The sequence below is a fragment of the Pantherophis guttatus genome, chromosome 5, assembly GCF_059756535.1.
Source record: "Pantherophis guttatus breed Tessera chromosome 5, ASM5975653v1, whole genome shotgun sequence".
In the NCBI taxonomy this organism is placed as follows: Eukaryota; Metazoa; Chordata; class Lepidosauria; order Squamata; family Colubridae; genus Pantherophis; species Pantherophis guttatus.
The window spans coordinates 49,943,375-49,958,325 of NC_142067.1; the positions used below are offsets into that span (position 1 = coordinate 49,943,375).

Consider the following 14,951-nt stretch of genomic DNA (forward strand, 5'->3'; position numbering starts at 1 on the left):
AAAGAATCACAAACAAATTCAGAAAGCTTACTGAAAACCTGAAATCACTAGTTATGTAAATAGCAAAATAGCACTGATAGTATTACCTAGTTTGGGTAATGAAACATCTGAAAGAAAACAAGCAAGCTCAGAGAGCACCAAGGACCCTTCATTTCAACCCTAAGCTACAAATATTTTCCTTTAAATAGGAAAATATACAAAATCCTAAAAACAAAACTTAAGATAACCCAGAATATGAGGAAGTTGTGGTAGATATGTTTGCCACCTTGAATTAGTTGTAAAAATAATAAAGGTGGGATGTAGATAAATAAAAATAAAATATTAGCAAAGAGCTTAAAAGTTAAAAGGTGACCAGGTTGACCATCGTATATATTAGTAAAATCACAAATAATATAGAGGAAGCAAGAAAATTAAATAACTTGATGTCTTGAAAATTAAATAACTTGAAGAAATAGTAAAGAAAGCTTGTGTAAGCAGATGTACATTATGTTTTATATAATATATAATTTTTAGAACTCACTTCTAGTGGGTTCAATTATTACATTTTTTTTCTGTATGTTCACAGAAGACATGGAAAGTAGCTACAGCTCTGCATGACAGTCAGAACTACTGTTAATGGTATCTTTTGGCCATAAGCTTAAAGAACAAGGGAAGTCTACCTTGTGACTGTTAATGCAAACAGAAGGAATCATGAGTTCTAACTTTTATCTAACTTCATTAGATAAAATGAGATATCTAACATAAATTGGGTAAAAATAAATAGAATCTAAAATATTTTGCATTTTTGTTTTCTGAACAATAAGTTTAGCATTACATATATAATTTTGCACTGTTGTTTACAGGTGTCATGGCCAGCTCCAAGACAAAGGATTCTAATACCAAGAAGACTACACTGGCTCTACCTGAATAACTTCAGCCTGAGTAAGCTTTGAGAACTCAATCGCCTGAGGCTCATCTACCCAGTCATCATCAGAAGCAACTGCACCTGAAGTCAGAGAATAAGAAACTGAAGACTTTGATTTGACCACCCTAAGAGTGCACTGTGTGCAACAGAGCAGAGCAATAGCATTCACTGCATCTCCTTGTATACCAGGGGCAATCCCAGTCTCGATTACATTTACTGACTTCATCTCTATTCAACAGCCACTGCTAGCCTACTATTCCTAGTTGGAAATTAGAGTTATGTCAGTGATGTGCAAACTGTCACCCTAAACCTAGACTAGCTGATTCACTCATGATGCTTAGAGCTTTGGGCCAGATCCGAGTACATTTCTTTTTGCTGCTTTGGGTTTTGGCCATGAAAACTTCTTCCAGGCAAGCTTCCGGCAAATTTAGGGATGTTATAAACCATACATGTGTTTGTGTACATGCCCTGCCTGTTGCCATTTATAATAGTTCATCTAAACTAAAGTCTTGTACTCCAGGCATGCGTGTCTGGTCTGGGACAGGACAACAAGCATTTAAAAAACATTAGACTACATTATTTTTTAAAACCTGTGCTTTACGTAGTTGCAGAATAAGAAAATACACATTTATGAATCAAACTGAAAACAAAAAAGAGCTGCTGGAATGAAGCTAATGTTTCTGTTTTAATAAAATGGCTATAAATTGTTCTAAACGCAGCACTGAAAATGTTGCTGAAATTTTTCTGGCTCAATGTTCTATTTATTTTTAAACATCACAAAAGAAATGTTTAGTTTAAAGAGAGCTAGGAACTTCAACATACCTCCTTAGCAACTGTGTGCCAATGCAGGTGAGTTTCACAAATATCCATCCTTTCCTGGTGAAGGAACTTGCACTTATCTGGCACTAAAAGGGCATCACTCACAAATTCTCCAACTGAAAGAAAAAATATTTGAACATTCCCATTTTATTATAAGCTTGAATAAATGGTTTATAAGCAAACACATTTGGAAATCCTTAGGGAATAATATTATTTTTAACGAATTAAACAGCTACCTCACATATGAATACCTGATATTGAAAACTAGACTTTATTAACTCAAATTGGTCATGCTACTTCAACAACAGCATCAGACAAAACCTGTTCATTTACAAACTTTTCAAGTCAAACTATTGGAAATACAAGGTTCCAGTCAGGTTTCAGGTCTGGGCACAGCACGGAAACGGCATTGGTCGCGTTGGCTGATGATCTCTGGAGGGCTCGGGACAGGGGTTGCTCCTCTGTTCTGGTCCTGTTAGATCTCTCAGCGGCTTTTGATACCATCGACCATGGTATCATGCTGCACCGGCTGGAAGAGTTGGGGGTGGGAGGCACCGTGTTGCGGTGGTTCTCCTCCTTTCTCTCCGACCGGTCGCAGTTTGTGTTGGCAGGGGGGCAGAGGTCGACCTCGAGGCCTCTCATCTGTGGAGTGCCGCAGGGATCGGTCCTCTTGCCCCTTCTGTTCAACATTTATGTAAAGCTGCTGGGCGAGATCATCCGTGGCTTCGGGGTAAGATACCACCAGTACGCTGATGACACCCAGCTGTACATCTCCACCCCAGGACACCCCAATGATGTCCTTGAAGTGATGTCCCAGTGCCTGGAGGCTGTGCGGATCTGGATGGGGAGGAACAGGCTCAAGCTCAACCCTTCCAAGACTGAGTGGCTGTGGCTCCCGGCATCCCGATATAGTCAGTTGACTCCATCACTGACTATTGGGGGTGAGTCTTTGGCCCCCACAGAAAGGGCTCGCAATCTGGGAGTCCTCCTGGATATGCAGCTGTCCTTGGAGGAACATCTGACAGCTGTAACCAGGGGGACCTTTTGTCAGGTTCGTCTGATTCGCCAGTTGCGGCCCTTTCTTGATCGGGATTCCCTGTGCACAGTCACTCATGCCCTCGACACCTCTCGCCTTGACTACTGCAACGCTCTCTACATGAGGCTCCCCTTGAAAAGCACCCGGAGGCTCCAACTGGTCCAGAATGCAGCAGCGTGGGTAGTGACGGGAGCAGCATGGCGCTCCCATGTAACACCGCTCCTGCGCGAGCTGCACTGGCTCCCAGTGGTCTTCCGGGTGCGCTTCAAGGTGCTGGTTATCACCTTTAAAGCGCTCCATGGCATCGGGCCTAGCTATCTTCGAGACCGCCTGCTGCTACCGACGACCTCCCATTGTCCCGTGCGCTCCCACAGAGAGGGCCTCCTCAGGGTGCCATCAGCCAATCAATGTAGGCTGGTGACCCCCAGGGGGAGGGCCTTCTCTGTGGGGGCACCTACCCTCTGGAATCACTTGCCCCCAGAGATAAGGAGAATCCAAGACCTTAGTGCCTTCCGTCGTGCCCTTAAAACCCACTTTTTCCAGCAAGCCGGGCTGGCTTAAGAAGAAATTTTAAATGTTTTAATTGGTTTGTATTTTTAATTTTGGGCCAAATTTATATATATTTCAATTGTTTTTTAATATTTGTATTTTATGTTTTTTAATTCTGGCGGTACACCGCCCTGAGTCCTCAGGGAGAAGGGCGATATATAAATTTAAAATAAATAAATAAATATCTAATGACATTTTCTAAAATTTATTCAGTCCACTTATTTCTTCCTGCGAGGACATATGTAGCTGTATACAGATTGTAAATAAGCAACCAGGGATTTTGAAAATCTAGATACGTAACTCAAGAATCTGTGAGGGATACATTTTCTCAAATATCTTTTATTTCATGAAAGAGACGTTGGAAGGGGAAATACATAAATGACTAGGTTTGTAATGCTGGTAATAAAAGATACTTTGTTCAAAAGTCTTGAGTTACCTAAAGAATTGAGTACTGGATTGATAAAAATGCTATTGGCTAAAACATACCCAATTTGATCAGGAAGACTTAGCAGATTCTTCTGGGGAACTGAAGATGAAAATTTTAAAGGACGTCAGATCAAGTTTTGTGGGTTTAAAAGAAAAGAAAAGAAAGGAATATTCTGTATTGAACTGCTCAAAGATCTGAATATTTGCTGATAAAGTTCATAACATTCATTGTCTATAAAGTTTATAACAGAAAAACTGAATTTGAATGTTTATTACAATGAATAAAATATGACTTCATGGATATATTGGTAGGATGACTTCCATAATTAGAATATAGCAACTAAAAGATACTATTCGTTCAACAGAAAGGTATTGCAATTCACATTTGCACAGAAATCTATGTGAATGAACTTTGTGATACTGGATTAAAATAAGAAACCCAATTTTAAAACCTGTTGATGCATACTATCAACAAGGAAAAGATGTAGGTGACCACTTTCAAAAACAAACTGCAGGTTTTTCAATGAAACAATACTGGTGACTGTATATCCCAACATTTGTTGCAAAACTCATTCACTCAAGCTGGGAAATTTCTAGTTTGTGCTATCAACAACTTTATTATTTAGAAAGTGAGGGAAGGCACAAGAGAATTAGTCATTCCTGCCAGGATGGTCACCAAAAAGAAAGCTGATGCAGAGCCACTAGCAAGAACAGTGAGGAAAAGTGGCCATGTACTAGAATTTTAATTATTTGTTTTAAAGAAAACTAATACTAGTATAACTTGGACTTCAAAAGCTTCAACTTTCACAATAGCAGGGAGATAATGAGAAGAAATCCTTAAAAAAGATACTAAAAGCACAATTGCAACCAACTTTGATAAAGAAAAAAAAGTAAAAAAAAATGTTCCATGTGGATATTTAGCAAAAATCTAAAAAACAAACAAACACCCACAGGTTGTCTAGGAAGTGTGTAGACAATTAAGTTTAGAAATAGGTTCTATCAAAAAAGCTAAAGTTCAGAATGAAATGAAATTGGCAAGGGGAACAGTAATAACATTTTTTTTATATAAAGTAAGCCAATGGAGAAAGTGACAGCTAAGGGAAGGCAGAGAAATGATAGGAATAGGGACTATGGTGGGATATGCTATGGTAGAAGCATATCAAGGAAATATCAAGTTCAAGGAAAGCAGGGAAGGTGCTAGAGGATGGGCAAGGCAGAGAGACATGCCACATTGGATCACAAAGGGAGGATGGGGGGGCATTGAAAAGAATGGGAGAAGACAGGTTGCTAAGTAAGAGGAGAGAGAGACAGCTGTATTCAGTAGCCTTATATAAGCCCCATCAAATCTGAGACCTAGACAGTTTTGTTTTCACCAGAGCCTAGAACAAACAAAGTTCCAGATTTTGTATTTGCCAAATCACTGTTATTCAGAAAGTTTCAGCAGAACTTCCCGTATGTGATCTGTTTGAAACAAAAAAATGATTTTCCATTTCATGTCATTTCAGGGTACAAGATATGGAACAATGGAAGTTACAATAAAATTACAGTTGACTAGTAAAGTGGAACTAAATAGCCATCTTTTTTGGATGATTTATTTTGGAGTCCTCAATTCAGCAGTGGAATAGACTTGGTAACTGAAGTACTTAGTATTTTCTGGAAGATTAAATTTTCCGGTAAATATGACAGTTGCAATGAAGAACGTTTAACTGAAGCCATAGTAAAACAAATTTGAAAAACTTGAGTATACAGGAGGCAAAGAAATAAGAAACCAAGTAAATCCTCATGACATTCCAGATGAAACCTTGATAATCTGTTTTCTTCCTGGTGCCAATACAAGTATCTTATATAAGACTTGAGACATAATTTCCAAACAAATAAATACTGGGTTGGAATTGGATCCCATTTTTTGTTTCAGAAACACAAGGTCTTCAATTAATTTAAGGAGACAGCAGATCTTTCCATTAGTAAGCTTCCTTCTATCAAAGGAATGAAGGTTGGAAAAAAAATAAACAAATCTCTAAAGTAGACTAAGAACCCTTTCTTTTGTGATATACATAGTGCAGTGATGGCGAACCTTTTTCTCATTGCGTGCTGGAAGTGTGTGTGCGCGCGCACAACAGCGCGCATGTGTGTCAGCACCCATTATGCAATGCGAACCCCTCCACATGTGCATGTGCACACAACCCCATGCTCCCCCACGCATGCACTCTGCATTGCGCATGCACGTCCCCGCACATGCGCTTCGCCCCCTCCTATGCCCCGTTTTGGGCCTGGAAAGTCATTATTCTGAAGCAGGGCTGTTTGGCCCAACCGATTCTTACTGTGTCTGTATGCGGTGGGCTTTCTGGTGAGCTGGCGAGGCTGCGCAGTTACCACACCGGCTTGTAAATCTCAGGCTGAGCCTGTGGGCCTTCAGGTCTGGAGCCGGCAGCAGCTTCTTCCTTTCACTCAGACCTTGCCTTGGGGTGACTTTTTCCACATTCAGCCCTGAAGGGTAGCAGAGTCTTCCACTCTGCATGTGCTCAGAGGAAGTCTGCAGTCCTCTGAATCCAGGTCTTGGCATTGGAAGAAAAGCAAATTTCCAAAAGGAGCAGATTGATTGGGGGCTAGGGGGGCGGCGGCTGCAAGGATGGGCGAGCCGGGGCTTCCCTTTCTCCCCACCCGAGGGGGCTTATGGCATAGCCCCAGGCCTCTGGGGGGAGGGCAGCCTGCTGCTCCTGAGCAGATGGGCAACCGGGAGACCGAGGGGTAGAGAAGCGAAAGGCAGCCGTGGGCCAGCTTCACTGTGTAGGCAGATGACAGGGATGTGGGGTGGGCAAGGAAGGCAGTGAAGTTGCAACAACATCAACAAGTAAAGTGAGAGTTTTCTTTCAGCCGGTGCCATCTTGGGTTATGCGGGTTGGGAAGCTTTCTTGGCCACCTTGTGCTCTTTTGGAGGCTGGATATCATTAAAAATATTGTTTGACTTGAATGCCTCTTCAAGGAATTTTGCAAGAATGAGGACAATGCATTCAAGGTGTTCACTCAGGTTTTCAAAATGCAGGAAGTCCTGCTCCTGGTGCTGCCAGGGAAGCAGCAGCATGAGAACCGCTGTTGCCGGGGGCAAGGGGATGGCGGCGCCAGGAGCAGCAGGCCGGGGCTTCAATCCCTCTCCTCGGAGGCCTGAGGCTGTGCCAGAAGCCCGCTCAGGTGGGGAGACAAAGAAGCCCCAGACCGCCCATCCTTGCCACCACCCCCTCGCCCCCGGCGGTGGTTATTGCGCTGCCACTTCCCTGGCAGTAGCAGGAGCAGCTGGCAGGGGAGAGAGGGTGGTGGCAGCATGCCGTTCACGCTGGCTAAGAGGCAGGGGCGGTTCCTCCTCCTGCCAGCCTCATGGTCCGGGCAGCATCCAGCCAGCCATACCTGGCATCCCCCTGTGGCAGCTCACGTGGATCCCAGGCAGCGCAAGTTCTGGACCTTTCCTCGCAGAGGTTGTGGCGGTGACGAGGCAGGCAGGCAGGCAGCCGGGCACAGGGGAGTGACTGGCGGCAGTGCTTCTGGCTGGCAAAGTGTGGATGTGGCTTCATGCGGGCAATAATGGCATGGCCAGTGCGCATGCGCACTACAACGTTAAGGCCAGCTGATTGTCGCATGCGCACCAGTAACCAGCAGACTAGCTGGCTGGTGCGCATGCGTGCCCTGGAAACCTGGAAGAGGAATGGCCGACGCCACGGGTGCCAGGTGACATGGCTCTGCATGCCACTTCTGGCACATGTGCCATAGCTTCACCATTACGGACATAGTGTAATACTTCAAGCAGGGAAAGCTTAGGGTTCTCAGCTCTGTATTGTGTAAAAAGATGGTTCAAAAAGATTTACTTTCTGAATTAGAATAAAATAGCAATGTAAATGTATCACATGGGAATATTTGTTTCCGCTTATGATTGCAGAGCTTATTTATTGATAAATAAATAAAATGATTTATTACCTGCAGCTGTTATCATTCTTTGGTAAGTTTGGCACTTACAATTCATCTTAATTAAGAAATGATGAATAATGAAAAATGTATGTAAAGTAATATGAAGAAATAAAATAATTCTCTATTATACACAGGCCGTAGCAACATGATGTAATTCAAGTTCATACTTGTAAAATTGTTCATACAATTGTAAAAATTGTGAAAGTCAGTAATACAGTAGGCTTTCTTATTTTAATTCTATTGCCTTCCACTTAATCAGGCTTAAGTTTGACAAATAAGCCCAGCATTATTCAACTATATCATAGCCTCTTTTCTTTTAGAGGAAGAGGCAGAACTTCCTGAGCTGGAAGTGCACAAGAAGCAAAAAACAAGTGCTAAAACTGGAAAAGTGGGAAAGCAAAGAGTTATATCCTAAAGAAAAGAGCAGCAAAAGTCATAACTCCCAAAGGATGGACAATAGGCACTAAGGATTCGAACCAGAACTTGATATAAAGAAATATGTATATACCCATATATGGATTCCTATATTTTGTAACACCTTACAGTCGGGGTGGGCTGCTGGGGGTTTGCAGGGGCTTGGGAGAACTTCTAGCTAAGATTCTGTGCAGTTCCAAGACCCCCCAAATCCCACTCTTGGCTGGCCCCACCCAGCCTGCATATCTGGGGCACGCCAGCTCAGCTCTGGTGTGCATGCACACTCCAGCCAGCTGATTTTCGGGCCTTCTGGGCCCACCAAGAGTAGGGAAACAGGCTGTTTCCTGCCTCTGGAGGGCCCGGGGGGGGCATTTTTCTTTCTTACCTGGCTCCAGATCCTCTCTATGCATCTGCGGAGGGCGAAAACAGCCTTTCCCACTCTCTCGGAGGCCCTCCAAAGGCCTGAAACGACCCATTTCCCAACTCCTGATGGGACAGGAAGTGATGTTTTTTGCTGTCCCAAGCCTCCAGAGACTTCTAGAGAGGCTCTGGAAGCTGGGGACAGCAAAAAACGTCACTTCCTGTCCCACTGGGAGTGGGAAATGGGCCCTTTCAGGCCTCTGAGGGAGTGGGAAAGGCTCTTTTCACCCTTCCCAGATATATAGAGAGGATCTGGAGCCAGGTAAGAAAGAAAAATGGGCCTAACGGGCCATCACATGCCAGGAGCAGGGGGGGAGGGAGGCTGCACACGCATGTGCAGGGCAGGGCGCATAGAATTATGGGCACTCACATGCGTGAACCTCCCCCGCCCCCCCCTCTCCTGGCATGCGATGGAAAAAAGGTTAGCCATCACGGGTCTAGACTTACAAAAATAAATCAAAGAAAAGTTGAGAAGCTTTCAAAGGTATTTTCAGCAATTAATTGTGTGTGCTTCATAAACAAATTAGGGCTAATACTATAGTTAACATCAATATTACACTATTTAAGAAGCTGGTTTAGATAATTCAATATCCTGGTTTATTTCAAATAATCATAACTAAAATTAACTATTCTTTGTCCAGATATAGCAAGACAGTATTAATTTTTTTTAAAAAAAGCAATTTTCCCCACTATTATTTTTATGGCCACAGTGGAGAAAGAAGGAACATGCACTATTTTAGGAATAAGTTTTAAATACATTTTACATCTGGGACCAAAGTAAATAAGAGATTTGAGAAAATATCTATAACATGACAATAACTTAGTTGTTTCTGTCATTCTATACGCAACTTATAAATGTATAAAACACAAGAACTAGGATGTATTTTATTACTACTGTAATGCATAGACGTATCATATATTTATTTTTTTCCTATTTAGACTTTAAAAAACTATTGCTTAATTTCCTTAAAGAAGGGGTGTCAAACTCGATTTCATTGAGGGCCGCATCAGAGTTGTGTTTGACCTCGGGGGCCAGGTGGCCATGGCCAGGGTGGGCAGGACCAGCTTGACGTCACTCGTGTCAGGGGCCCTTGTGGTGGCCCAAGCGCTCGCGGCCCTCCCGAGCTCCATTTTTGCTGCCAGAGAGTTGCAGGAGGCCGTCGCAAATGAAAACAGAGGTCAGGAGGACTGTGCGCGGCCCTCTTGAGCTCCGTTTCACTGGCAGAGGCATAGCGGGCCAGTCCTTTGCTATTTCCAAGGCAGCCCCATAGGCCAGATCTAAATATCCTGTGGGTCAGATTCGGCCCGAACCTTGAGTTTGACACTCCTGCCTTAAAGTGTCATAATGTCATAGTTAATAGGAAAAGAATATGATATTATTACACAGACATTTTCTTAGAATAAAATTAATTTTAAGTTGAAGTATACATATTTGTGTGTGTGTGTATACATAAATACACATAAATATACATAAATTTGTATAGTTACATTCACAGACCATCCTGACAAAATTTATAAGTATACTTACCTAAGCACCTATATGGAACAACAATATATGGATGACTCCTACACTGCTTCCTTCCCTGCTTGCACCAGTTTTGGATTGTTACTGGTTGATTAGCTTCAACAACATTTGTGATTTGCAGTTCAGGATAAACCTATTATTGAAAACATAAAATAGTGAAATATAGATAAAATATTACTGTAAATGCATATGATATTCATGACATTATGATTGGAGAGATGCTTAAAGTATATATAATAAGCAGAAACCTATGTGAAATTTTGATTGTGCAGGCCAATTTTATATACAAACGTTAGAAATCAGGCTTGCAATTAAGGAAATTATCATTAGGTGTTCTGCCATTGATCATATATTAAAAGTGACTAGAAGAGAGAATAATTATAAAATATATACTTGGAAATTGCAAATGGCATCTCTTTCTGAAGTATACAAAAAGTGTTTTCATCTATCCTGAAATGAAGCTGTTCAGGACCTTTCAATTTAATACCAGCTACTGGAGTTATGATTTAAAAACTGTAGAATAATTTATGCACATTTTCAAGCTTTTATAAATTTGTGTCAAGAATTGGGATGCTAGATCTTCAAGGATCTAAATCTTCAAGAATTGGGATGCTAGATCTTCAAGGATCTAAATCTTCAAGAATTGGGATGCTAGATCTTCAAGCACTGTTATTAACATCAGCTGCCTGCAATTACTGCAAGTTCAAATCTCACCAGGCTCAAGGTTGACTCAGCCTTCCATCCTTTCTAAGGTAGGTAAAATGAAGACCCGGATTGTGGGGGCAATAAGCTGACTTTGTATAAATATACAAAAGTATGAAGGCTATTGCTTAACGCATTGTAAACTGCCCTGAGTCTCCAGAGAAGGGCGGCATATAAATTTAAAAAAAAAAGAGGGGGGGAATGAAGTTTTGAGAACAGTAGATTAGAATCAGATATTCTGTTTTTCTTATACAGTATAGTGTATTTTTTCTCTTAAAATCTTTCATTTTTAAACAAAATCTGTGAAAACGTATTTTAGTTAAATCTATTCCTCAAATAGTAAAGGTTAATTTGTATTAAAACACAATGATCTCTTAGGCTGGCAAAAGTTTATAAGCATTTATTTATTCAACTGACTTCGTTGTTGGGTATATAATATGATAAAACCTGGATTTGTAAAATTCTCCTTAAATTCATATTATGATATAGAAAATTAAATCGTATCTATTGTGGAATATTGCTCTTCCAATCTTGTTTCTGATGTTTAAATTAGTCTTCTGGTGTCAGTTAGTCTTCCTGTGTAATCTTATCATTTACATGGTTTCTACAATACATCCTAGTGTTGTACATTAGATTATTATTAATTCATTTTTTAATTTAACTTGATGAATAGACAGAAAGCAAGTGACTGCCATTTCATAGTGTTTGCATTGTACCCGCTAAGAATTTTAAGTGATTTGTGGGTAGGGGAAAATAGGGAAAATAGAGAGAGAAAATATCATCAATGAGATTGATTTTTGGGCTACATGCTCAAGAGTAAAAGTTTTCAAACATTATAATCCAAATTTTAGTACAGAACACATCAGGTAAATGACTTCAACTGTGGCAAATAATTCTCAGCCCAGAGCCATAAATTACAGCTTTGATAAGTAATGAAAAGCATTCGATGGAAAAAGCAAAAATAAAATTGTTGGCAGACATCCACATGGCAGGTACCACCCTTTCCCAACATGCTCTCCATATTAATTTGACCAAAGCTGCCATTATCCCTGGATATCATGATCAATAGTTACTACAATGTGTGAAAATACAGAGTAGAGTCCAACACTTTAAAGGAACCAGTTTGGAGAAATCTGTTCTATAAAATATAGCAAAGGCTTTTATAATTCACTACAGGAGAAATCATTTTGCTAGGTTCCCTGAAGCAATTATTAAAATCTACTCTAAATTCAGAACTGCCTCAAGAGCAAAATGATCCACAGTGACAGTGTGATCTTTAATAGTTGTGGCATATTTTAAATAAATAAAAACCAAATTTAGGCAAATGTCTCGCCCTCCCCCAACTTTTAGTAGCTTTGCATTTTTCCACCAAGAGGCAAGGCAGCATCTGGAATATTGCCAATCTGAAAACAAATCCCTACAGGCTGCTCATCCAGCATTCACTTTTCATATTAGCATGAATCAGGAACCTGCATGATGCAAGGTAACTGAAACACACGATCACATAGTGGCAGCTTTCTTTGAATGCTATTCAATTAATAATTAAATCAATAAAGAGAGGCTGTTAAGAGTACTGAAATATATACTGTACAATGAAACAAACACAAATCTACTTCATCACACATCTACTCCTGCTGTGCAAGTAAAACTTTATACACTACTTTCATTCAAATGGAATGGAATGAAGGCAGGAGTAAAATAAACAAAGTTATTGGGTCTCATCAACCACCTTACTATTGATCTATTTACCTATTTATAGAACTTATTATTTATTTATAAATAATTGGCTAGGAATGTAGGCAATGTAATAAAAAATTAATGACCTGTCGTAACAACAGCATACAGTATAATTAATTATACAGCACATTCAATGCTGCTTTTAATGAACTTGTTCATCTTGTTTATTTGCAGTAGGTGTTTAACTACATACCAACTCCTCTTTCTCCTTATAATGTAATTATTTTAAAAGTAATTATATTAAAATATATTAAACATGTTAGCATGTGTTGCTTCAGTTACGTGACACAATAGTCCATGTAGTTTTGCTAGAGATTCAGTCACCCATGTATTCACCATAGAAATTCAAATAAATTGAGTTGAGTTTCCTCATTACTTGAGGAAATCTTGCTAAGTCACAGTATGATTTATAAGGGTTTTGATTACAGAACCGAAATGGCTTATAAATAGTGACTGACTGATTATATGCCCTCAGTCAGTGTTGATTCTTAATTATCATGGCCGTTCCCCAATCCAGCTCTTCAATTCATCCAAAGGTGACCCCACTGCCACTTAATTAAATCCATCCGCTTTGCTGCTGGTGATTCTCTTCATCTCCTTCCTTCCACTTTCCCCAAATTTACAAACCTTTCAAAAGATCTACGATTTTATTTGTTTTCTTGGTAAGCTTTGGCATTCTCAGAGTCTTGTCTAACACCAAAGGTCAAAAGCATCAATGCTCTTCCTATCCTACTTCTTCAAAGTCCAGGTTTTGCTTTCATTGCTTGCCAAACCATCCCCTGAATAATATCAGTGCAAAAACATTTCATGACATTTCTTTTCTGAAGTCCTCATTGATGCCTACCACATGCTAGTCTGCAAGGTATTTCTTGACTGGTGATTCACTTGAATTTGATACGTCAATCCTAAAAGGCAGAAACTATCCACTATTTCAGCATTTTCACTGTCAGTTCTATGGATGCTGATGTACCTATTCATTAATTTGGTCTTATTAATATTAGTCTCCTTTGACTCTCATTAGAGCTTCCAGTTCATTTGTGTTTTCAGTTATCAGAACAATGTCATCAGCATAATGCAAGTTTTATATATATATATATATATATATATATATATATATATATATATATATATATATATATATATATATATATATATATATATATATATATATATATAAATATAAATAAATAAGGAGAGAATACATAGCCTTGTATCATTCCTTGTAGACGTATCCTGACAAAAGTGAACTGTTCTGGGATTCCTATTTTGTTAAGAGTATTATATAACTTGATATGGTCAAAACAAGTAAAGGGCTTTCTATAATCAATTACGAACATAACTACTGTTTGTATTCTTTGACTTTCTCAATTTTACAGCATGAACCAGCATGCTACATCTTTTCTAAAACCAGCTTTAACATCTGGCATATCCTTATCCATACAGAGCTCTAATCTGCATTAAAATGTTATTTTGCTGACATGTGCATTTATGAATATTGTACAACAACTTGCACACACTGTAATGTTAGGGTCATGCAAAGCTTTGCCTTGTTAGGGTACTTCACACAAGACTGATGAAAATCAATGAAGTGTCTGATTTGATGCAGCATAGCAGCTCAGATGCAAATCCCTAAGTGAAGTGCCATGTCAAAGAAGTACGTCATCAAAGCATACTAACACAACATATTCCTATGAAGCATTGAAAGTGCTTCCAAAGTCCATTATGTGAACTCAATCAATTATGGCTTGTTAAATAAGCTATAAACCATATCTTAGCATGGTGCCTGGGGATGTTTGGTGGCTAGAGGATACTTCATCCATCTTTTTAATTGTTTTTATTTTTATTTTTACTTTGTCTTTTCATATTTGTCTCTTTTTATATGGATTTTATAGTTTTTATTTGTAAACCACCTACAATCACTGTAATAGTGAGATGATTGGTATATAAATTTTATTAATTAATAAAATATAAGAGCTAAGTCAATTTTCTAGTAACTTCTTTATGTATACATAAATAATTTTATGCCACTTCAATCACTTTACTCTAACAGCCTTATAAGCAGAAAGATTATCAATACAAATATTTTAAATACATATTTTTAAAATCAATAATTTTAATTTAATATACTTTTGAATATAATTTAAATATAATTTTCAAACTTACATATATTATCATCATTTATAGTGGTTTACAAAAATGTAATGCAGAATTTTCTCATAACATGTTATACACATCAATCGCAATTCAAAGTAATAGTGCCAAATGATGATCTCATCAGCTCCATTCAACTATAACTTTTTTAGTCTGCCTCCTCCCCTCTAACTGTATATTCTTCCTTTCCATAATTTTAATTATTCTTGTTCATTTTCTGTTTGTGTAAATCCACACCAACACACTAATGGTTTCATAGTGACCACTCACTTTTGTATTTAATTCATATTCGTTCACTATCCATTCAGTAT

At 39.2% G+C, this 14,951-nt stretch overlaps 1 protein-coding gene across 4 annotated transcripts in view; it reads right to left on the reverse strand.

Moving 5' to 3' along the window:
• Window positions 1–14,951, reverse strand: part of APP (amyloid beta precursor protein) — a 120,693-nt gene that overhangs the window by 45,452 nt on the left and 60,290 nt on the right. For all 4 annotated transcript variants that reach the window (XM_087895051.1, XM_034427326.3, XM_087895050.1 and 1 more), the window contains exons 3-4: window positions 10,054–10,183; window positions 1,727–1,839 (exon numbers count right to left, since the gene is read on the reverse strand). In XM_087895051.1, the coding sequence (XP_087751177.1) occupies window positions 1,727–1,839; window positions 10,054–10,183 (243 nt within the window). The remainder of the gene's footprint in view (window positions 1–1,726; window positions 1,840–10,053; window positions 10,184–14,951) is intronic.